This window comes from Poecilia formosa, unplaced genomic scaffold, assembly GCF_000485575.1.
Source record: "Poecilia formosa unplaced genomic scaffold, Poecilia_formosa-5.1.2 Scaffold38, whole genome shotgun sequence".
Taxonomy (NCBI): Eukaryota; Metazoa; Chordata; class Actinopteri; order Cyprinodontiformes; family Poeciliidae; genus Poecilia; species Poecilia formosa.
This window is the reverse complement of record NW_006799977.1, coordinates 1101225-1125230: the sequence shown is the minus strand read 5'-3', so window position 1 is coordinate 1125230 and position 24006 is coordinate 1101225. Positions and strand designations below refer to the sequence as shown.

Genomic DNA, 24006 nt, shown 5'->3' with positions numbered 1-24006 from the left:
TGAGCCTTCACCGGACAATTAAACTGATGTATTGTGTGTACTTGTGTGGCTGCATCATGGCAAATGCCATCTGAAAAGAATGCTTACTTTTTAAAATATGAATACGAGTGGTTGTGATTCCCATGTGCACACACTAAACACAACCGTTGGTGCAACATGCAAGTAAAGAGGAAAGGTAATGCATTAACATATTATAAACAATAACCACATGCAGTGAACACACAAGAGCTCTTGGTCTGAATTGCAGATGCTTCTTTGTGCCCTCTCGGTCTGCCAGCATTGTCATGATGAGATTCCTCGTTAGCATAGAGACTTTTTAGCTGTAATTATCCCTTAATGGCACTTAGCCCATCAACTCCTCCTCTTGTGAGTCCCACTGCAGGCACACAGTCTCTTCCTGTCATTTAGACACAAACACATGCGCTGGCATGTGGCTAGACAGACAGACAGACAGACACATGTGCACATGCAGCTGGGGAGAAATCCATTAACGCAGGCAAACACAGACAGGCAAACATGAAAAGCTGCACACACAGTTACAAAGTAGTCATCAAATCCAGGCAGAAACACCCAAACTGCAGCAAATATGCACACACAAACACACAAACTCAGAGCCCTATCGCTGCTCCCCCGTCTGGCCCCATGGCTAATCTGTGCAACTTATTATCCAGGAGATAATAGGAACTGTCATCCGTGAGAGGAAGGCGTGAGGTGCGGAGGGGTGACTGTGTGCTGGCGAAATTTTTAAACAGGCGGGGACTTTATAGTGATAACTTCAGGAGAACAGATGTGGCTTGTTAGATGCAACTTTGACAAAGTCGAAACACAGACCAGTACAACAAATGGTCTCCACCAAAAGCAAAGTGCAGCAATAAAAGGAGCAAAAAAAAAAAAATGCTGAGATGTAATAAAATGGACCAAAAGCAACGTGGAGGAGAGGACAAGAAGAGACTGCATAGGAGGAAGTGTGGTGGAAGGAAAGAGCTGAAAAGCAGAATCAACGATGTATTCTCATGGCTGTGGAACACCTCAGTTGTTAATTTTGTGAAATTGCTCCCAAAGACACCATTAATATAATTCTCACACACACAGAGAAACAATAAAGACTATTTAATTTGAGGAAGAGAAATAAAGACATGGAAAAAGAGAGAATAGAGGAGAACCATTCCAAGCTTACTTACCGAAGCAAAACCAAGCTGACATATAAACAGAAAATGTGACCAAAACATGAAGTGGCAAGTTATTTGTATTGAGTCAAGAGAAACATAGCCAGCAGGGGCAGTAGAGGACACAGTGTGTATAAAGAAATGACACAATTTAGAAGCAACACTGGTTCTGATAAACAACAAAAATAAAACCTAAGAGTTGTTTGTTGTGTCTTCAGAGAATAAAAAAGAAAATCCAAACATCGCATTCGACCTGACAAAATGAAATAAATGTATCTGAAAAACAGTGATTAATTTAAACCTGGTTGAAGGTTCAGAAGAGTCTACAATGTCTTGAACTACTGCAGCTAGTTCAGTCATCAGCTACCTGCAGAAATCCATCTTCAGTGGGCAGTAAGCATCCATCTCTAATGGGATGTTAGACGTTACATCTCCTGTCCCACTTGACCAGAAGGCAGAAACACCAAAGCAATCAACCTCTTCAAGTGCTTATGCTCATAATTCAAGTTCTGAGAATTTCTCATGACAAAATGCACTCTGCTCTTCAAAGGTCATATATGTTTTACATATATTCTGAAATGTACATAATTATTGTTACTTTGAAAATGATTTTTATGTAATGGTGATAAATGCTGTTAGGACATAAACAAATGACGGATGCTCTGTTGTTGACATGACATTGTTCATACATCATCAGATCTTGAATGTTATAAGGTTAAATGATCAAACAGAACTAACATTACTATTTAAGAATAGTCTCAGAATTAACCACAATCTCTCCAAATATGTTTTTTTCATAGATGTAAACAAGATAAAAACAAAACTCCTTAGTGACAAAGTGTCTCTGTTTGTGTATGACAGAAGAAAGACTAACCCAACATAAAGAATTATCATGCAACTTGCAATTCTCATGCAAGTTGTGTAAGGAGGAAACCTTCGTTCCAAAAGAAAACCATGAATGCAAAACTAAAGTTTGGCAGGCAGAATGCCAACAAAGGCCAGAATTTGTGGAATACTCTTTGGGGTTCTTGTGAATTATTTGAACACCAGAAAAAATGACATGTTGAGCATATCTGGATAGCATATCATTCATGCAGAATTCTAATTAAAGCGCCCCTACTGAAATCTTAAAAGTGAAATGTTATGTTTTCTTAGTCTTAGTCCAAATTGAGAGTGCAGGACACGGTTAGTACAATCGTCAGTATAGAAGAACAGCTTGTAGGGCACAGAGAACCCCTGCACTGATCTGTCTCTGCATGGTGCCTCATTCATCAAACCAACAAAGAACAGTCACTCCTCAGCACTTACCTGGGACATCTTATTCCCAGCTGCACAGTCTGTCAGCGGTTGCTTTAACTTTAGTTGTCTTTTCCTGCAAGAGGTCAATCAACCTAGACAAAGGGTGGATAAAGCTGGGCTGTTTTCAATCATGATCTTTACTGAACATAAAATAAAAAAGAAAAATAATAAAAGTACAGAACCCCCAAAATTAGAAAAGTTTTGTTTGGAAATCTTCACAGTAACCTTTACGGATTAAATTCACTTAAATTATGTAATTTAATCTCATGAAAAAATTGTTCTTAAAAGTTTACTTCATGGATGAGTCAGCTCTTACAAAGCAGTAATAATATTTTGCGCTTTATGAATTGCATCTGGTTGAATGTGACCCGGAAATCAATCTTGGTAAAACATTGTAAAGAAATCACATTACAGATCACGTCACACATCTTAAGAAGCAGTGGGTTTGTTGAAAGATATGCAGCGTCTGAAAAGTTTAGCCTTTTTGCCAAGGTGATTTATATGATGTTAGTTGATTTGTGTCAAAACAAACATTAACGGCAAGATTAATAAATGCAGCAGAAGTGATGGGTAGATGACACATCTGTCCCACAGCTCATTATTAATCTAGTTTTATTTAATAAAATGAAGCATCCTTCAATCTATCCCTGTGACAGAGGCCCATTTTTATTAACTTTTGTTTTATTAAAAAAGATGAAGGTCGATGCACTGTTCTTTGAAATTTGGAAAGAATCCAAACTTCATGCTGATCTCCAATCATACATTTGGTATTAAATATACTATTGGTCAGGTCTATTTATAATTTAGAATTGTTACATGAATTATGATGCTACAATTGCAGTTGGAAGATGTTTAGGTTGTGTCTATACCAGTTTTGTATGTGCAGAGATAAAATGTTTTGCCCATTTTTCTGAAAATAGCTCAAGCTCTGTCATATTGGGTGAAGAGCATCTATGGAGATCCATTCTCAAATCTCACAACAGACTCTCAATTCCATTTAAATCTGAACTTGCACTGGGCCATCATGATACATCAAGATACCTTGATCTGCCGTAGGACTCCAGCTCCAGTCCTCAAGGGCTGGTGTCCTGCCAAGTGTAGATGTTCCTCTGCTCCAACAAAACTGATTCAAATCGTCCAACTACCTCCTCGCCATGTCAAAGTCCTGCTAACATTCATTCAGGTGTGTTGAACCACGCAACAAACTAAAACATGCAACCAGGTTGAAAAATCATCTAAATTAGACAATATTTGTGGATTCATGTGGCTGTACTGCTATTACTCAATCTTACCATCAGGACACCTTGCATAGTGTCTTGAAGCTTTAAAAACTCTTCATAAAGTGTGATGTGCTCAACCGGGTTGGCATTCAAGCGAGTATAGCTACTGCTTTTCATTTTTAAACACACCCACCATTATGTTACATGTGACCCCCTGTGCATGTGGGTCACTTAAAATCCGCAGACTGTTCCCAGTGGCGCCTGATGGCTTTCATACAAAAAATATGGGGATCTATCCTGAGTACTTACCACATGTTTAATTTCTGGATTTATGTTTTAAAATGAAGAGTCTATCTTTTTTCTAATGGGGAGTAAAAATATATCCTGTATGTACCACATACAAATGGTGAATTATTAATATCAGTTCAAACACCATATTGTGAACATTTCTTCAATATCCCTGATTATAAGCTATTTTTAATTGTTTCAAAGCAGGTGATTACTGGATAAAATGCTGATGTGTCAGATTTTCTGATGTGAAAATGCAGAAAAAAAAGAAATAATCAACTGGGAAAGTTTAGACAGTTTTTATAAATTTAATATATCAATATATAGTGATTTATCAACAGATTGATTTCATAGAAACGTGAGTGAGACCATTTTGGCATAAAGTACAGAGATTCCATGTAAGTACAGAAGTTGCTAAAGATTTTAACCACCCACCCACCGGACCCCCCTCCCTCCACCAACCTGCAAGTTAATCCCCCCTGAAACTCCCACAGACACACAACACTGAGAAACGGAAAGAGTGAAAGTATACAGGAGCACAAAACAAGGCACCAATAAATTAAAATAAACCCCTTCTCATTTAAAAAAAAAACATACAACCAAATTAAATTACAGAGAATTAAATACTACAGTCCGCTGTTAAAAGGTAAAATAAAACAAATGGAACAGACAGGAGAAAAAGTAAAAACACTTTGGCAGATTATTAATTTTTAGTTACAATCAAATATTAAAGAAACCCAGTGCTCATGTGTACAAATAAATTTATATATAGTCTACACTCCTTTTTAACCCCAGAAGTTTATTTACACCTTTTTTACAGATACATTTAAAACATTATCAAAAAGGTTCTTTTTTTTTTCTTTTTTCTTTTTTTTAGCTTTATGAAAACGTATTATTTACACTTCATGATTCAAAACCATTGGTCTGTAACTGCCAGACCCCAGCACCACCCCACCCACAACCCCTTTATTTCCTCCCCCTCTACTAAGAATGTAACCTCTTTACACAGTGCAGAAGGCTTCTTGAAACGTTTTGTGCAACAAACAGCGTTTAAAAAATGCCTGTCATGTGGAATGGACGCTGAATTTTCTTTTACATTTCCTTGCAGGCGATGACAATTTTCAGAAAAAATACAGGTGGGTGGTTCTTACAAAAGCAGGAGAATTTCTTTTTAACACACAGACTGTCCAGACAAAAGGCGTCTGCAATGATTTATATCAAAATGAAACGGATGCCACGATCTTCTTGCCCGCAAACTTTCATTTAATGCTGGCTGGTAGAAAAACGCAGTCAACAGAACGCTTCCCTTCAAGTAATCAAACATCAAGTAGATCAAATATGATAAGTAGGAATGAACTGACAAACGCTGAGGACTCACAGCCCAAAAAACCCCACATAATAAAAAGAGGAAGCGGTGGATTAAGGAAAAAGTCAACAACAGGGTCAACGAGAGCTAAATGCCAGCCAAGTGGAGTGAATTTCCTTCCACAGTTCTAAATTGTAGCTGGAGCGGAGGCTGCTTCTTCTTCTGGCTGATTGTTTGGTGGTCTGCAGGTTTATATTCAGGAAAGAAGTTTTCTTTTCAGCTCTGAAGCTTTTTCAAGTTATTTGCGGGGTCTCGGGGTTATTCCTTCCAGTGCTTTTAATCTTCCAGTGTATTCTGTTAACAAAAAGACTGAGAGCCCTTGTTGGAGAACATATGACTGAGATGAAGATGGGTGGAACAATCCCCCGTTTCCCAGCTGAAAACTGTAAATTCACTAGTATGATAAGGAAAAGAAAGATTGTTGCCATTGCATGAGACATGAAGAAGAGGAGCGATGTTCAAAAGCACTCAAAAAAATCAATTTTAAGGAAGTAGGAGAAGTCAAGATAGCCGTCAACCCTGTAGCACACTTCTAAGATTAGTCATAAGGGAAGTTAGTAGTTAGTGTGATGAGATAACAACACACATAATAAATAAACCACCAGTGGTTTTAAACAGAAATTCAAGTGACCTATTTTTTAAAAAAGGAAAGCAAATGCATTACTAGTTGTTAAAAATAAATTACAAATTTATGTGTTTAAATTAAAAGTTAAATATTAATATTAGTAGTTTTTACCGAGGAGGTATATACAATATTTATTCGACATGGTGAAGACCTGGCTTTTATTCTTGGATACCCTGTCACCTAGAAACCATCTGGAGCAGCAAATAGGAATTTGCTCCCCCCCCCCCACACCTTTACAACAAAAATGAAATTTCTTAGAGCCTAGATTGAATCGTCTACGAAGTAAAACAAGACGTTCTTCTGACATGAATACAAATGATCAAAACCAATCTGGGTTGCACAAAAAAGCTGCTTGCTCTGTATATTTCAAGTTTCTTAACACGAGACATCAATCTGGTTCTCAGAGCAGCTGAACACTGCGGTTACACTAAAAAACACTAACCAAAACTGAAGTACCCATGTGACATTGTAGCTACATTACAATAACTGAATCAACTCTCACAGCATATAAGCACACAGCAGAAATTACCTTTATAACCTTTGCCTGCTGTTTATGGGCTGGCCAGACAGTGAAACTATGAATAATGTTGGGATTTGAGCACCGATTTGCCCTAATGGTGTTGTGTCAAAGGTCACAGGTTGACCTATACGTCCACATTACTGCCTGATAAAATGAGCAGCCAAAGCTGGAGACTGGACTTTCATCGTGTCCTTCAGAGTAGACGGTTAGACTGGAGGTGACCACAAAGTGAACCAGCCAATCTGTCTTTTGCACTGTAGCAATAATAACTTTCCCACAATGTCACACTCAGGCAGCTAAATAAATAAGCAATTTATCCTCCTAACTGCAAATTCTCAGCATGAAACTGCATTAGTCCTGAGGCGAACATGGACAGAAAGGACAGAGTTGACTCAGCGTAGGGTCCTGTCAGCAGAGTCTGAGACCAATTCAGTCTTAGAAATTACAAAGATCTGACCTGGGGCTTTTCTCCTCTTAAAGTTGCTGTTCACTTTAAGCATTTGGAGAATAAGGTCATGCACCGGCCATAATAACACCATTTCCAATTAGACCTTTCCTTATAGTCAACATGGATAAGCAGCAGCATTAGCAAATCTGGTTAGATATTTGACCTTTCTTCTCAGATCTACTTAGAGAGGACCCATGAGTTTGGAACCTACAAATAGTCCTTATATCCTACAAAATCGATGAGCTGAAACAATTCACTAAGGTATTTCAAGAAGATGAAGACGTGGCATATAGCACATGGGTGTAAATTCACTCTTTCAAACCATAACTGTAATTCATCAAAAAATAAACGTAAAAACCCAAACACTAGTTTTAATAAATTCCATGTATTTAGATATTAATGTCCAGCAGAAACAAAGTTAGCATACAATGAATGTTATTATTATTATTATTTTATATGACTGAACAGAATGGTTTAGTTAAATTTGCTGAGCTGGTGTCTATAATCCAAGAAAAAACTGTTATGGTGCAACTGCATGAGTATACAGGAGGCAAGATGAACTGTCTGGAGTTAGCCAAAGCTCAACACTTGTAACTTTTGTTACCTATAAGTATGTATTGCAGGGTTAAGTGCATTGGAAGTAGGCTCATTGACAATGAAATGGACAATTTGGAAGTGATTTTTCAAAACTGTCTTGTCTAAAATTCCTGTCTCAATTATTAAAAATAGCCCACCACACCTTCAATAGGGGTGTCAGGTCTGTGCCAGGAGACCAACCAATTAAACTAAACTCCACCAGTTTTACAGATAAGAATGGTCAAATAATCAACCTGTTGGACAGGAATGAGCAAAATCTTTCTAAGGACGAGAGTGACAGAATGTCACAATGCAGCACTGCTGGAATTCAGGTAAATAATCTACAGAGATTTTTCTGTTTAACTTGTGTCTTCCTTCCTCCACTCGGGTTATCAGTTATTTAAAACTCAAACATAAAAAAAAAAACTAAAGAAAAAACAAAAACAAAAAAACCCCACAAAAGTCCCTGAATAGTAACCGTTTTTTATGACAGCTCAATGAATTCATGATATCAGTCTACGATACTGTAAGCAAGCACAGGAAGACTGTGTGTCATTTTTTGCAGGTTGTTCCATTCAAACAAGTTTTTGCTGCTTCACATTTGAAACATTTAGATTTTTTTTTCAACAATTGGTGTGGAAGACAAATCTTTAATGCTTTGAATCAAATGATTAAATGATGTCCAGAGTAAGCGAGTTGCTTGTTGTAACAGCCATTTTTTCCATTTCCATAATTATAGCCTGCAGTTATTTACAACTGGAACATGAAATGAGCAATTATTACTGTTTTCAGTGGGCATAAACTCCATCTGATTCAATGGGCTGGAAGCACGTTTGAAGCGAGTCAATGGAAGATCGGCTCTTTACGCTGGCTCACACATTTCTTCCCTATCCATCTCTAAAATCAAATCAGTGTGCCAGGATCAGCCAAGCATGATGTTCTACTGATCTGCTCACACAAAACCAGAGCGAACACTCAGTGACAGCAGCGACTGATGTCTTTCAAACGTGGGCTGTTTTTCTGCATCACCTCATCCAGTTGCACTAACAGGAAGGTAGCTACACCAGGAATAGTACTGGGAAAAGTGCCGGGAAGTCACGGAAATGGGGTCAGTTCAGCACTAACTGTTATAGTACATCGACTTTAAGATGAGACAAGTTAAACTGAGGGAAAAGAAATTAATCTGCGCCTGAATGGAAGATAAATACAGAAAAGATGATAAAATATGAACTTCAAACATGTCTTTCCCTGTACAATTACACCACTAGAAATCATAACATACAAAAGCAGGACATTCTTTTAAAATCTTAAAATGTTAATGACGTCTTTTGTGCATAATTGCTTCCGAGTAGCAGCTCTATATTCATATCCAAGGCAGTCACACAAGGAAGAAGGAACACAAACAGAAAAATGTAAGAAATATATGAACTCTACCCATCACAGCTAATCAGCCAAGTCAAGCTCATTATTGACTCTGTGAATACCTCTGACACAAAGAGGGGGATTACCCACAATCCATTGTCCTGTCTGCCTTGCTGCTTTTTACCTTGGGGCACAACCTTCTGGAGGCACAAATCAGCCAGAAAGAAAAACTGCCTCCACCACTATTTCACCCCAAAACCACCTCTAAACATCCAGACAGCCTCATCCCTTTTTTCTTTTCTCCTGTCCCCTCAACTATGTTTAGCATCACAACATGTCAGTGTACAAATAATAGATGGCCTTTTTCTTTCAAAGTTTAAAAAAAAAGGCTTGTGAACTTGTAAAGTTCAGGAAACCAGAGGAAATATGACATCCTTGACTTCTGATGCACTGTGCAAACTTGCTCAAGTAATCTCGCCTTTAGGACTTCACACTGACAGATGCAGATTACATATTTAAAACGCATAAATAAATAAAACAGTCAAAACATGAGGCATTTCTCCCCCCACTTCTGGTGACCGGCCTTTGCCTTCAATTTTCAAATGAGGTTAGTGTGAAGGATATAATCTAGCAGCATTTTCACACGCCACTACTGTTAGGAAGCAGCAGAAGAGGAAGAGAGGAGTGGAGCAGAGGCTACTAAACTGACACTAATGAAAGTGGTAGTACCTAGTAGTAGTAGTCAGAAAGAAGGAGAAGACATGTGCAAGTCATCCTTGCTACTTAAAAAGGGGGAGGCAAAATGTGGACTCCATCTCATTCCCCTCTGCGTTGTACTGGCCTCATTGTAGTGGTGCGGAGGCTGTGCTGAGAGAAGGGATAGGAAGGGACTGAAGGGGAGGGGGGTGAGCAGGCTGCATCCCCCCCTCATCAGGGATAGCCATCATCCTCCAGACTGAGTGCCACGCGCTGTAAACAGCAGATGAAAAGATGGTTACCACAGCAGGCTGAGGGAGCAGACAAACAGAGCCACACAATAGTCAACAAGGAAACCAAAAGAAAAATGCAACCTTTATCTTTCTTCTGGTCTTTCTCCTCACAATTATCCCTCCTCTCCCTGACCTTTCCTAATTATCGTTTCTCCAAATCCCCCCATGTGCTTCCACTTTCCTTCCTTCCCTGGCTGCTCGTACAGTAGACCAGGAATGCAGCGTTCTTGCTTACGGCTCAAATGTCTGGCCCATATTTTACCAGAAAGATTTCTTGGGCTGCATGACCTGCCTGACACAAGAGGCGAGAAGAAGAGAAGGCGAGACAAAGAGAAAGAGATCAAGTGTAAAAATCAAACACAAAGAAGGAGATTTTTACATACGTAAATGAATAAAAAACTGCTGGAAAGAGAAAAATAGTCGCCTCTCTCCTGCTCTTCACTGAACAGTGCTCTTCTTTCGTCCTTGAATCTTAATCGTGCACCTGTTTTATGCCTGTGCGCGTGTGTGTGTGTGCATGCTTCTAGCATGTCATCGTGCCAGGGATACCCACAATTCTCCCCCCGTCCCCCCTCCTCTACAGAGCACCACAAAGAAATCAATGTTACCATGACAACCGATCAAAGCACACCACTTCCTTCTCTCTCAGTAATTACGTTTTGGCTATCCTTAACAGAAGTCTTCCCATCAACCTAAACGTATTACATAAAATAAACATCCTGAGTGTCCTGATAATGCATTTTTGCTGCACAGGTCCATCCTGGTTCATTAGAATATCTTTGGGAAGTTAATTAATTTCATTAATCAGTTCAAAGAGTTAATCTCACATTATATAGATTCTTTACACACAACAGTGACTTATGTGTTTGCGTTGGTAAGGTTTGATGACCATGTCATGAAGGTAATTAAAACCAAACATTCAGTTCTAACATAGGAACAATAACAAGATATGTTAGACACATAGAATCCCCACTGTGCTTGTCAGCAGACAGAAGCATGAAGATAGCTGCTTTCACTGTGGAAATATCACACTGGACCTCAATGAGTTTGGACTCTGTGCTTCTTTTCTTGGAGATTCTGGGACCCAAGTTTCCAATGAAATAATGAGCCGAGGTAAGGCGCTTCTGATGTCGTTTCTGGGTCAGGAGTGCCATGGAGAAAGGGACAGGGGTAGCACATGTCCTCAGTATATGTGTTTGTTGCTGCCCTTAAAACTTCGTCTCTAGCTGTAGTTCAAGTTTTGTGAATCTCCCTCTAACTGCTGAACAGGCCTTGCTTCAAAACACTTTCTGTCTACCCCTGTTGATTATGCCCTTTTCATTCAAGCACATTTTCTTTCAGTCAAATTTCAATTAAAGTACTCTCATACTCCACTCTGCACAGTCAGCTAAATTCTTTAGCAATGATTTTTTTTGGAGCTTATGCTCCTTATGGAGGCTGTTAATGAATATCAAGACATTCATTTTTGTTTTTAAACATGGACGTTACAACTTTGTGCTAAAAAGTCTTTTTTTTGTTCCAGTTTTCTAGTTTACTAACTTTTGGGCTTCCATAATCACAGCAAATAGACAAACGCATAAAACATTTCACTCTGTGTGTAATAAGTCTATATATGAGATTTTCTTTTTTAATTTAATCACAGAAATGAATGACAACTTAATTCATCGAGTTGCATCTGTAAATTGTGAGCTGGATTAATCAGAAATACATCCACATCAACAAGAAATCAACAGGCTAGATGTGTGGATTGTGGTGAGGAGATTAAAAGTTATTGGACTCAAGCTGGGAAAGTGAAATCAATTTAGCTTCAGCCTGTCTTTTGTCCTGGTTTGAGCTTTCTTTATACGTTTATTATTTTCTCAGTCATTACAAAACAGACGTGCACAGCTGGGAAGGCCTTGAGCTCCATTGTCCAGCTTTCAAGACATCAGCAAAGCTGATCCACTTTATTCCCTCAATAATGTCCAAATTGGAATAATATTTTGCATAATGAAAACAGAGTGCCTGAGCTTTGGTGTCCCACGGTTTGGATAATGTATTTTTTTGTTATTATCCATTTAAATTGTTGTGTTTATGAAGTGGCAAGCATCTAGTTAATCTGCAAAAATAAAAACGGAAACAGAAACCTTGAATTCAACAGCTCCTTTTGTGATAAGAAGATGAATTTTGACAGGAAGCACAATTGCAACCAGGTGCAACTACCACAACGCAAAAACAAATGGGATGAGGGATGATATTAGGAATGTTGTGGTTGCTTAATGTGAGGGACATTGCCCGATGAATGACATAGGTGTGTTTAGTTGGTGCTCTCAGTGACTTAAAAATGATATGTAAACATCTGGAAGTGTGCGTGTGCGAGCCTGCTCTCTCTTCCCACTGGGGAACCTTGAGCATCCTCTCAAACCTCAAAAATTTCCAAAGACCTCCTTTTCCCTCCTGGTATGCCCTCATTTGCCACTGGAAAGCATCGGTGCTCCTGAGTACCAGTGAGAGTTACTGTCTGTGACGCCGCCCCCTAGTGGAAGCGCTATGAATGGCTGGCTGTGGCTGCCACTCACTGGCGGGTAGACGTGACCGATGGAGTCGCTGTGCCGGCCGATGTGAATCTCATCGTCGTCGTCCTCCGTGGTCTTGCGGTACACGGGGTTGTCGAAGTTCATGCTCTTGGTGTTCTTGCGTCGCCAGTTGCGCCAAACCAGGTAGCCGCCGGTGCAGAGCAATCCAATGACCACTGTGGCAAGGATAGGGACTGCATGTGTTTAACACACACACAACAACAACACACGGCGGGAGCGTTAACACAGCCCAGGGGACACGGAGCGGCGCTTTAAGCACTAACACAAACATAAACACAGCTTGCATTGTTTCTTTTATCAGCTGAAGGCTCATCGTTTTATTTCTTTTTACAGAATTAAATAGAGAAGATAAAGTAAGCATCAATTATTTTTTTACTTTTCTTTTTTCAAAAAGGATTCAATGCAAATCTTGTATTTTTTTCTGCAATTAAACAAGAGTTGTGATAAAAACTGGAAAAATATTTTAAGAAATAAATAAATAAAAGTACACAAAAATTGCACCAGTAGAAAAAAGGCATGAATTTGCTCATTGCCAAAGTAATAGTAACTGAATCTATAATCTGTAAAAAATAAAACATAAAAATAATAAAACAATGAGCCTTCAAACTTAATTCACCACAATACAGTGCAAACATTTTAAAACCATCCCAATTGTCTTTATATTTTGCCTCCAGAGAGTCTTTAGTCTTTGACTGCTTTTTCATTTTCTGTATGCTTTTTGGTGTTTGTTTGAAAATAGATACAAAAAGGATTAAAGAGGAACTGTCAGAGCAAACATATAATTAGAAAATACTAATAAAACCAATCATGTATTTCCAAATTAGGGAACTAAAAACCTTATAAGCCATATATTGTTCAGGTCTGAGAATATATGAGTGCTGAATAATTCATTAGTTGATAATGTAACGTATGTAAGACTCTCAGCACAGAGGTCTTTGTGATCTTACACCTTAGGCAGTATGTGCTAAAATACAGAGTGATTTGTAAATGTATTCATACCCATTAAACTGTATGTAGTCAGACCAGGCACCACATTTTTTGATGTTGCAACCCAAAACCTTGGTGTAGCTTATTGGTGTTTTATGTTCTACACAACGCAAATATGTGCCTCTTTTTGTGAATCAGAAGGAAAAGGTCACAGAAATCTGAACAGAAGTGATGTGCATTTATGTGACCAGCTTCCTTTCCACTGCTCAAGAAAATCACTACTTTGTTTTTCACAGTGGAGAGGTACATTCAACATTCTCATCTGACCAAAGCATATCGTTCCCTTGTTTTCCTATGGTAAGCAATACTTATTTTGTTCGATTAATACATTGTTCTATCTAGCCACACCTCTGTAATAAATTTGAAAATGTATTATGCTCCTTTAATTCCACAAGAATGGATTTTTTCTTTCTAATAAATAAAATCCAAATGAAATGCAATAATTTGTGGTTGTACCAACAAAAACTTACAAAAATTAAAGGGACCAACATTGGTCTCGGCAATTATCATTATTATTTATTTATATATAATGGTGAATCTTTTGTTTTTGCGTAACTTTTGTGTGTCACTGGAGTTAAATTAATTAAACAAAGGAAATATTTCTGTTTCAAAGACAGAAAATAAGTGAAAAAAACAAAAATCCAAATAAAAAATCTTTAGCAGCCCGGCTCAAGACGACTTAAAAGCAAATTATAAAGAAATTAGGTGTGGATCCAGTACTGCATGTTCCCCCTCATCTCACAGAATGACACATACACATTAATCAACATGCACAGTTTACCTCAATGAGTGCCTCCATTTGCAATCATCCATATACTATAAAACCCCATCCTCAATGTTCACACACACACACATACATCAATAGAGGCAAACAAAGATTGCAACATAAAAGCATGTAGCATTCAAGACCGGAGGCAATTGATTTAGCTCTTGTGTTTTTTTTTTAATAAAAGTCCTGCAAGGTTGCTTAGCTGTCATCAGCACATTATCCCGGTGCTCCATTTGGGATATGATTTATAATTTTGTTCTCGCCTTGACTGCAAAATGAAAGAGTATCTGCAGACGGTCTGGCTGTGGTGCTTTTTGGACGGGGTTATTAGAGGAGAATGGAGAGGGGAAGAGAGGAAAGGAAGGGAGGGCTTTGGAGGATTTGAGATAAGCGCCGTCTCTCTCCACTCATTACCATATTGGCATTAATGCCCAACTGCCCTGCAGAACCAATGTGAGTGTGAACAGACTTTGTATGAGGAACTAACAGACAAACCAGTGTGACAAAAATAGTTATGTTTGCATATGATAATATGTGTGCTCACACCGTTAGATGTGCTTTCATCCCCAACGGAAGCCCAATCTAATTGCACTTTTGTTGTACAAAAGACAAAAAAAAAAAGATCCCAGTGTGACTTAATCCATCTTGCCTAAATGCTTATTGGTTAAAATCAAAGAAACATCAGCTTTTGGGTTTTGTACAATATTTCACTCCAATTAGAGAGCATTGTAACAGCCTGACTTCTACTAAATACTGTTAATCAGGGCTGGTACGCTTCCCTCTTATGGAACAGTGGGTGGTGCATAACTGGAGGAGAGTGCAGAGTCGGGGCTGCTGAAATCCCAGCCCTTGTGGACTTCCAACAATAATTAATGTTTCAAAGATGCCAAAAATTTATATTGAGGGATTTGTAGCAGCGGCGACTGGCAGAAGGACAGAATAAGGGATGAGGTTGAAAGGGTTAACTGTCTCTGAGGGGTTATGTTTTTAATGAGCTCATATCTCCACTGTTGAGGATAAAACAAGGATAAAAAAAGTGCATATAAAAAGTCTTTGAGCTCCCATGACTATTCAAAATTAGAAATGAAAGAGATGTCAATTAGCAGCATGTCCTGGCACTAAAAGGTCATTATTTGCCCATTTAGCCCTTTTCCCATGAAATTATTAAATATTTCCAGAAAATATGATCTTAGTTTTAATGAGAGCTAAAAGAATATAATAATTGTTTTAATGAGAGCTAAAAGAATATAATAATTTTACTGAGCAGGTTTATTTTTTGATATGCAACTGGATGTCAAATCATGGTTTCAGAGTACACAGAACCCCTCACATAAAGATGTGCAAAAAAGCCTCAACAGAAAAGAGAATGCATCTATATATTGTTAATCTCACACTACATGTTTTTAAATTCCATGCATAAGACTGCAATTAGACAATAAAAATGAAATTGCAGGTTAAGAATTAATCGCTTCAAAAAACACAAAAAAACTAATCATCCATGAGAAAATTATCAGAGCCTTCTCAATTCTTCTGAAATAACTTTAAAATACATTTTAAATTCTAACCAAATTTCAATTGGGTATAAATAAAATGTCAATTTTTGTTACTCTTAATCTTCAAAATGGGGGTAGGGGGGAAGCAAGTATTATATTTAAGTATGGTAAATTTGTGTTCAGGAAAGGGCTCCTAGATATTGTTTTTACCCACTAGTATTTGCCAATTTTAAGTCTAAAAACTCAAGTTTCTTAAATTTTGAATGTAAGAGATGCAAATCTTGAACTACAGAGAATGTCAAGTTATAACAGCAACAACAGATTCATATATTTCAGGGCTTTCACACATTTCTCTCACCACGGTGGATGTATACATTTGTGTATAACACTGAAAAAATGTTGTGCCTTCCAGAAGAAATTTTTATTGAACTTGTTAAAGCATTTTAATTATTAATTATGCCTGTAATTAAGAAAGTGAAGTAATTTTTATCATTTATAAACATATTTCAGCAACTGCATTTAATTTGTTAGAGCCCTTGATTGATATAGAGCCATGGATTAATATTATCACATTGTAAACATGGATCTAATGTTGTAACAGCTGGACCAATGTGATGAAAAAAAACAAAACTGGTTCTCTATTTCTCATAAATATAATGTTAACATTACAGAGGCCTACACACTCACTCACTGACTGATGAGTGTACCGCGTTACAAGGGATTTCTTTAGCTGGGAGCCTGTTTTTCAATAGCATTACAGCTCATTTTGGTGTTAACATATTATTTGATACTCAGAATTCACTGTTGAGCATATAATAAGTAGAAAAAGATGCATATATCCAATAATTCTGTATGTGTTTGACATATTTTATGAAAAATATTCTCGTCATTCATGCATAAACATACAGGATAATGCAGCATGCAGCCCGAGACACAAAACGCCACACGCACAAACAGTTTGCAGAACTTCTGACACAAGCAAAGGACGGAGAAGCAGGCAAGCAGAGAGCAAAAACAATGTGGATAGTTAAAGTGTACTCACCAATCGGAATGACTATTCCCAAAACGGCAACTGTGATGTTGTTACCTATGAGGTAGTGATCACTTGCAGCTGCGATGAACAAGAAGATAAAAAAATAAAAGCAAAATCAGCAAGAAGTTTTGCTCATCGGTACATCCCCAACCACATCTTAAAGAAGAATTAGAAGTTTGTTGGACAGAAGGGCATCCTGCTAGAAAAGCACATTTGCATGATAAAAAGACGAGCAGCCCATCTGCAGACTGTTTTTGTTTTTTTTAATAGCATGTGTAAATGAAGTGTGATTGTATCACACCAGGAAGCAATAAAAATGCAATGAGTTTTTTTTTTTTTATACAAGAAGAGTGCAAAGCAATATGAGAAAGCAATGCATCAGAAAGTATTTGAATGCAGCTCCAAATATATATCTGGCAACAAGTAATTCATGTCAGACTCGAACTGTGTTGAGAGACTCCAGATGACCTTCAGCATTTTTTTTTGCTATTTTGCCTGTGTTTTTAAAATGCTGATGCAAAACAATACCAATGCATTTTGTAGGGAGTGATGGACTGATAAAAAACGCTTAATGTCATAAACTTGACTAAAACAATAAAGTTTCAATGCAGTATGGTAGTTAAATGATTCTGTAAAACAAAATAATATGAAAGGTGTTCAAATTTATTACAAAAAAAATCTAAAAAATATAGCGTATTTATGATAACAGTTATAATGATGTGTGATTTTTCTTGAGGGAGATGTTTGACTAAAGATCTCCTTAAAGCTTTCTTACTGTACAGAGTATTATCTTTTTCTCACAAGTCACTATTTACAAAGTCACACAAGTAAAACAAGTTGCTTCTACTTAAAAAGTCAGATTCCCTGTCAACCAAAATCTATTGCTTCACAAAACTGCTTATGACACCTGCAGTTTGCATCATCTTAGCAAATGATGCAAACTAAAACATTTAGTGCAGCTAAATCTTTTAAGAGTGAGCCGTCCTCTGACCTGGGCTGAGGAAGTCTTCTTGATGGAGTTTCTTTTAGGTTTGGTTTGAATTACCGAGTTCAGTTACTTGACATCATGGGCCTCTGGGAAGAAGCTGTCACAAAGACTATTAAGCCAATTATGAGTGACTTTGGGTAACATGAGTGCTTGATCATATCATAATGCCAACTGAAAATCAAATTTCTTTTTTCTTTCTTAAACATATCTTTAGACTTCAGAGAAATATGTGTTGCATAAATGTCAGTAATCTGTAACCGAAGCCATAATAACTGTCTCACACTTATTCCACAACCTATTCTCACATTGCATTGAATAAAAGACAGATTAGCATGTATAACTAGACCCTGTCAATTATCAGTATTTTAGGTTATGACTAAGCATTAACTGCTTTAAAGGTTTCAGAATTTCTTAAATTGCACAGTAAGATTATTAACTTTCTTGGAAAATTAATATCTGGCAAGTAACTTCAGTATAACAAGGTAATATGCATATTTAGGGATCCAGGCGACCAGCCATGAAAGCACAAAGTTGTTTTGACTTGAAGACATCTTAAAATAAATAATAAAGTAATTTTGAATTTACATTAGAGGAAGGCAGGCCTCGCTCTGTACAGCCCAGAAAAGTCTAGGAACTGAACCATGTAGAAACAGTATGACATAAAAACAGCAGTTTAGAAACTGTGACTTCGTAAAACTTCTGTTATACTTTAATACAGGTAACTAGCCCCCGTCTAATACTAAAAAGGCCTTTGAATATCCACTTGCTTTACGTTCTCACCCCAACAGGTTGGTACTGAGATTTGGTACTAACCCCTTTCTCAATCTGTCTATTAGCAGCAGGCTCACGGTTTGCCAAAGTGTGATCAGATGGCTAGAGTAAAGTCAAGTGAGGGAGATTAGCAGAGGAGATCACGGCGCTGGCTCTGCATACCGATTGGCTCCTTCTAGAAAGAGGCTGTGAAGTTCTGTGCATAGCTAAGAAGGCACAGATGGTATGTGACTGAAGAAAGACACATTATTTTGTATGAATGTAATCATAGGGAGAAAAAAAAAAAAACACCGACGCATGTACATGCATACATACACCGCTCCAGACGGTACACCAAACCCAGCGAGTCCTGAGTCAGCGGTTATGAATTAAGCTTTTCTGAAAGTATGACTGACGTCCAGTGGGTTTCTAAAACTCTAAAAGGCGGATTAGTAGAATCTTATTAAAGAAGCTGTTATAAAAGAGGAAGTCCTGGAGAGCAAAGGCAGTAGGAGACCGTTAGAAATGCTTCACTTTCATGACAACTATAATTGCTAGAAGGATTTTTTAATTTCAGAAAGACTGTGAAATTCAAAAACATTTCCTAGAAATATGTCCATGTATGAAATGAAAATATGTCTGTTATTTTATTCAAAATGTGTTTAAAGACAGACATCAAATAATTTTGTGGGAAAACAATCATAACAGATATTCAGATTGTATAAAAAAAGCCTCACTATGATATTTCATAAGGATAAGACTGAACACAACAAGCAAAAACTAATTTCTATTATGATAACAAAGGAGGTTAAATAATTATCTTTTAGACTATAAAAGAAAAAGGTAATAATCTATGAGCCTGAAAATGTTGTGGGCTTTGGTAACCTGCTTTTGTTACTTGTTAGTCTCTTCCACACCTGATGATGTCTGCCCCAGTGACACACATGTACAGCAGCTGATGCCGGCAAACTTGCCAGTGTTCACCGAGTTGAAAATTATAACTCATGGCTCGTGGATTTGCAGACGCATCTTGTTCATGCCCCATTTTTTTAATGTGCGTCTCTTGTGATTAGCATTTGTGGTGCAGCGAGAGAACTGACAGCTTCAGAGACTCGGAGACAAACAGCGTCTTGCATTTTGGGGGCTCTGGAATACCAAGGCACCAAAAGTGATGCAGCTGGCTTACTTTCAAGTTCCTAGAAAATCACTTCCACTCTTACTTTGTTTCCATCCCATCAATTCTTATCTCTGTGACAGTGTCACATTTTTCAAGTCCCACTTACCAGAGTATAAATTATCTGTGATCTCTTTCCATTTACATTTTATTTTCATTATTTTCTATCATTTCAGTCCAATCAGTATTTTCAGTGAAATCTAGTACTAAGCTCAGAATGTTTCTGTTTATGCCATTTTGTTAAAATACATTATATACAAATAAACCTTCAGTAAACTCAAGTAATTAAGACTTCACACAATGCAGACTTCACTAAATGCCATTGTTGTCCTTGTACCCTCTGTGTTTTATCCTTTGGCTGAAGTCCACAGACAGCTGTTATTGCATTCAAAGTGCTCGTGACCTTATTTTTAGTGTGCTTTTCCCCAAGTGCTCAACCTCTTTTCAGGCATAGCCAAAATCTGTTTCTCCTTGACCACAGCTGAAAGCCACAGTTTTCGTATTTGAATCAGAGAGAAAAGTGACATTGATGAACTTGGCAGGGTTCTAAAAGTGGACACATTTTTTTACTTAAATCACAAGTAAAAAGAAACTAAAATGAATGAAAAAGCTAAAAACAGAGCATTAGACTTGAAAGCACACAATATTCAATAAGTTCAGTGTGATATGTGCTCTGCTTTTCTGTGAAAGGAATGCCTTTTTCTATTTGATATCAAGCAACATTATTATCCTTATTATTTCAAAGAGCAGTCAGAGGATTTTGTGATATCTAATAGGCAAACTGCAGATCGGAAACAAATGGCAGCAACCTTGACTAACCTTCCACTTCCAAACATATTAAGACAACACTGAATAGAAAACTACACCAGGTTTACAGTACAACAAAAATGTCAAGTTTCATTTCAGTCAGTGGATTACTATAAAATCAAGAGAAAGGAACTCTGTCATATTGTTACTTGTATTTCAACATACGTTAACAAATTGAGAATTTGTTTTTAGGTAGGGTTAAACATGAAGAGCTACATTTCATTTTGTAAAATGTCAAATCCTTCACAAGTATATTGCATGTAATTTCAGTTGAGAAGTGGAAAATCTTCAGCGTTCTACAGAATTAACCCTTCTGTATACCGACCAAGTCCCCTGCAGTGTCAGGCAACTTAAAGATTTAGCAGATGGCTGGGAATAAATCTTCATCAATTCAGACAGAGGCATAGCATCAGATAGTGCAGCACTAAAATAGAACTCTGCAGGGTTTCTAAGGAATTAGTATTCCCTTTCTGCACTTGTGATATTGTAGCATACATAACTCCATCCATCTAAAGCAGTCTGCCATGAATTTGGTTGGAAATGTCACAGAATTCTAATCGCATAAGTATTTTAACTTGTAGCATTGTCCTACTGTTAAGAAATGTATATAGAAGCTACAATAATGTTGGCACTCTGATCTAATAATGATGTTACATAATTATACTTTATTTGCTGTATACATCCAGTCTGGACTGATGAATTGGACCACAAACACATGTAAACATAGCAGGACACTGGACCTCCAGGACCAGAGTTTGAGTTTTCCAATGTCTAACGGTTATCTGGGGAACCAGTTGGCGTCTTAATACAATCAACCAGGTTTAGACAAGAAAATTATATAGTTTAGTTCTAGGACTTTATTTGGGTAAGTACAAATTTTCTAAGAAAACAAATTTACCACATAACACGTACATAACATTTTGAAAGAATTGGAGTTTTTGAAATTTGAGATTGCTTTTTTTTTATAACATTTGCTTAATAGTCAAATCAATGTTCATCAGAGCTGCAAGTGTTGATGTAAACTAAAAACTGAAAGGAAAAAAAAAGACAAATGTTTATATTTTCATATAATTAATTAGTGTACCAAGAAAAAGTCCAAATAATTTATCTTGGTCATTGACAAAAATACTAGTCTGTCTTTGAAAAATGAAAAATTGTAGCTAGTGATAAGTGCTTTTATTTCTTAAGATGGCATCTTCAAATTAAATCATGTGAATACTTTGCAAAAATGAATAGTGGTGTTCTAGTCTGTTTTCTTAATCAAGTTAAGGCTGACCGGTGTCTGTAAGAAAAATGCTGCCAGTTTTTGGGAGTGAAAAACAAAAGCAGAGAGAGAGTGAAGGGTAGAGATAGGGAGGAATAGATGAAGAGAAGCTGTCAAAGTGAAGAAGAGTGATGAGCAGAGGCTGTAGAAAATTCAGCAAACTATCGTTTGTTAGCGCTGACACCTCTGTTAGAAACTGGTGACCAGGGACTAGAAATAAGAAGGCCGACAGATTTACTGGGGAGGGATTTGCTGTGAATAAGTGAGAAAAGGAGGACAAGAAGAGGTCACACAGTGGATAGACAGATGGTCAGAAGGAGAGATGAAGGAGAAGGGGAGCCAGAAAAGAGGAGGCAGCTGATGGAAATATTGGTTTTTAGCTTCCTGCTGCTGTAATGGCAGGAGGTAATGAAAGTGTGGCTTCGCACACACAGCGTGCTTTCACTTCAAACCTAACCCTGCTCACCATTATACCTACCTCTGTGGGAGAGGTTAGCATTGGTCTCTCTCTGAATGCTGTCTGGTGCCACTGGGCCCAGTAAGGGTGTTTGTGTGGACGTCTGGCTGGTGCTGCTCAAACTGGTAGTTTCTGTGCTTGTGGCGGCTTGTGTCACAGGTGGCTGGGTGATCCTGCTGCTTCTGGAGGTCTGAGGGGGCTTTGGTGTCATGTGGTGCCTGGTTGTGGTCCTCGGTGGGGTGGCAGCAGAAGTGGTAGTGCTTGTTGTGGTGGGAGTCATGGTGGTAGTGCTGGTGGCAGGACTGGTGGTCGTAGTTGTCGTGGCTGTTGTTGTAGTTGCTGTCGTGGTGCTTGTGGTGGTTGGGGCAACTGTGGTGGTTGTCCTGATTCGCACTGTGCATAAGAAAAAAAAATAGGCAATGTTGATAAATCTGTTTTACTTTAGACAAGAGAAAACTAGGGGCAAGATGCCAACTCCCTAAACTGTAAGTGTAGCATTTTTTAAAACTTTCATTGAAATAACAGGGATCATTTGAAAAGATACAAAGGTGATCAGTATGCATAATTTTCTGATAATTCTGTTTGACATGTTCACATTTTAAATCCAGTGAGTTGCACCGTATCAAGTAAACTTTGGTGTAGCTTTCTTTTACCTATGTAGAAAATACCATAATTTAGCTTTAGCAATATTCATCAGTTGTTCAAAAAATTAAAAGTGCGTAAACAGATGAAAAAGTATTGAACAGTGAAACTAACAATGGAAAAAATATGTATATACAGAGGTAGTTTGATGTTACAAGATGTTGCTTAATCAGGAAAAAATGTGTCACCAGCACAGTAGATTATGTATAAGGTGACTTATGGTGACATTTGTCACCATAAGTTGAAACCAGATATTTACTTTGACTGTATAAAAATGGGACAACTTTTTCCCTTATGTAAAATTAATCAGAGTCATTTCTGTTTTAATTAGGATACACACAAATATGTCTGCTTGTTAAATGCCAAATTCGTTTTTTTACTTCTTGAGATTAAAAAATATTTTCATAATATTTGGTAGAATTGTCTTTTCAACTGCATGACTTTGGTCAAATATTTTGGATACAATGTTTTCCCAACAGTTTGCTGCTCATTCTTCCATATAGAAACATGTTATCAAAGTTTATAAATGATTATCTGTGTCCATTGATGTGCTCTACTCAGCACATTGCCCATTTTAAAGACCCATTTGTGCTCAAGCTTTAATTTCCTGGCTGATGTATTTAAATGTGGCTTCATCATTTCTTCATAATGTTCATTCCTCATAATGAAATATGTTTTGAAAATTGCACTGACTGATCGCTCCTATAGAAAAACATCCTCAGAACATGTTATTGCCATGCCTGTGCTTCACTGTTCACCTGATGTTCACATGCTCACACATATTTAATAAAGTTCCATATGGTCAAATTCATGCCATAAACAATGTATCTTTTTTTCCCTGACTGCATTTATAGATTGCAAACAGTGTTTTCATATCATTTTTGAAGTAATAGCTGTTTTTCTCTGAGCGGCTTTGCAGCCCATGTCAGTACGACTTGCTTTGCTGTGGATAATGACACTTTTACAAACTTCAGCCATCACCTTCACAAGGTCTTTTGATTTCATTCTCAGGCTGATAAACACATTTTGCTCATAATTTTAGCCAAGGATGAACCTGCTACGTGTAAGCCCTCATCTATCTTTCTGATATTTTGCTGGTTCTTTCTGGATTTCCATTATGTCACAAAAAGAAGCAGCATGCTTGAGGAGTTGCCATAAGAAACACCTATACATATGCTCCAATGCAACTAAAAATGTTTAGTGGCTT

At 37.6% G+C, this 24006-nt stretch overlaps 1 protein-coding gene across 1 annotated transcript in view; it reads right to left on the bottom strand.

Annotated features, from left to right (window-relative positions):
- Nucleotides 1-4257: 4257 nt before the first annotated feature.
- lrp8 (low density lipoprotein receptor-related protein 8, apolipoprotein e receptor) overlaps nucleotides 4258-24006 on the bottom strand; it is a 185690-nt gene continuing 165941 nt past the window's right edge. Inside the window, exons 16-19 of the mRNA XM_007550837.2 lie at nucleotides 22179-22550; nucleotides 16727-16795; nucleotides 12418-12590; nucleotides 4258-9839 (exon numbers count right to left, since the gene is read on the bottom strand). Coding sequence (XP_007550899.1) covers nucleotides 9801-9839; nucleotides 12418-12590; nucleotides 16727-16795; nucleotides 22179-22550 — 653 coding nt within the window. The 3' untranslated portion in view covers nucleotides 4258-9800. The remainder of the gene's footprint in view (nucleotides 9840-12417; nucleotides 12591-16726; nucleotides 16796-22178; nucleotides 22551-24006) is intronic.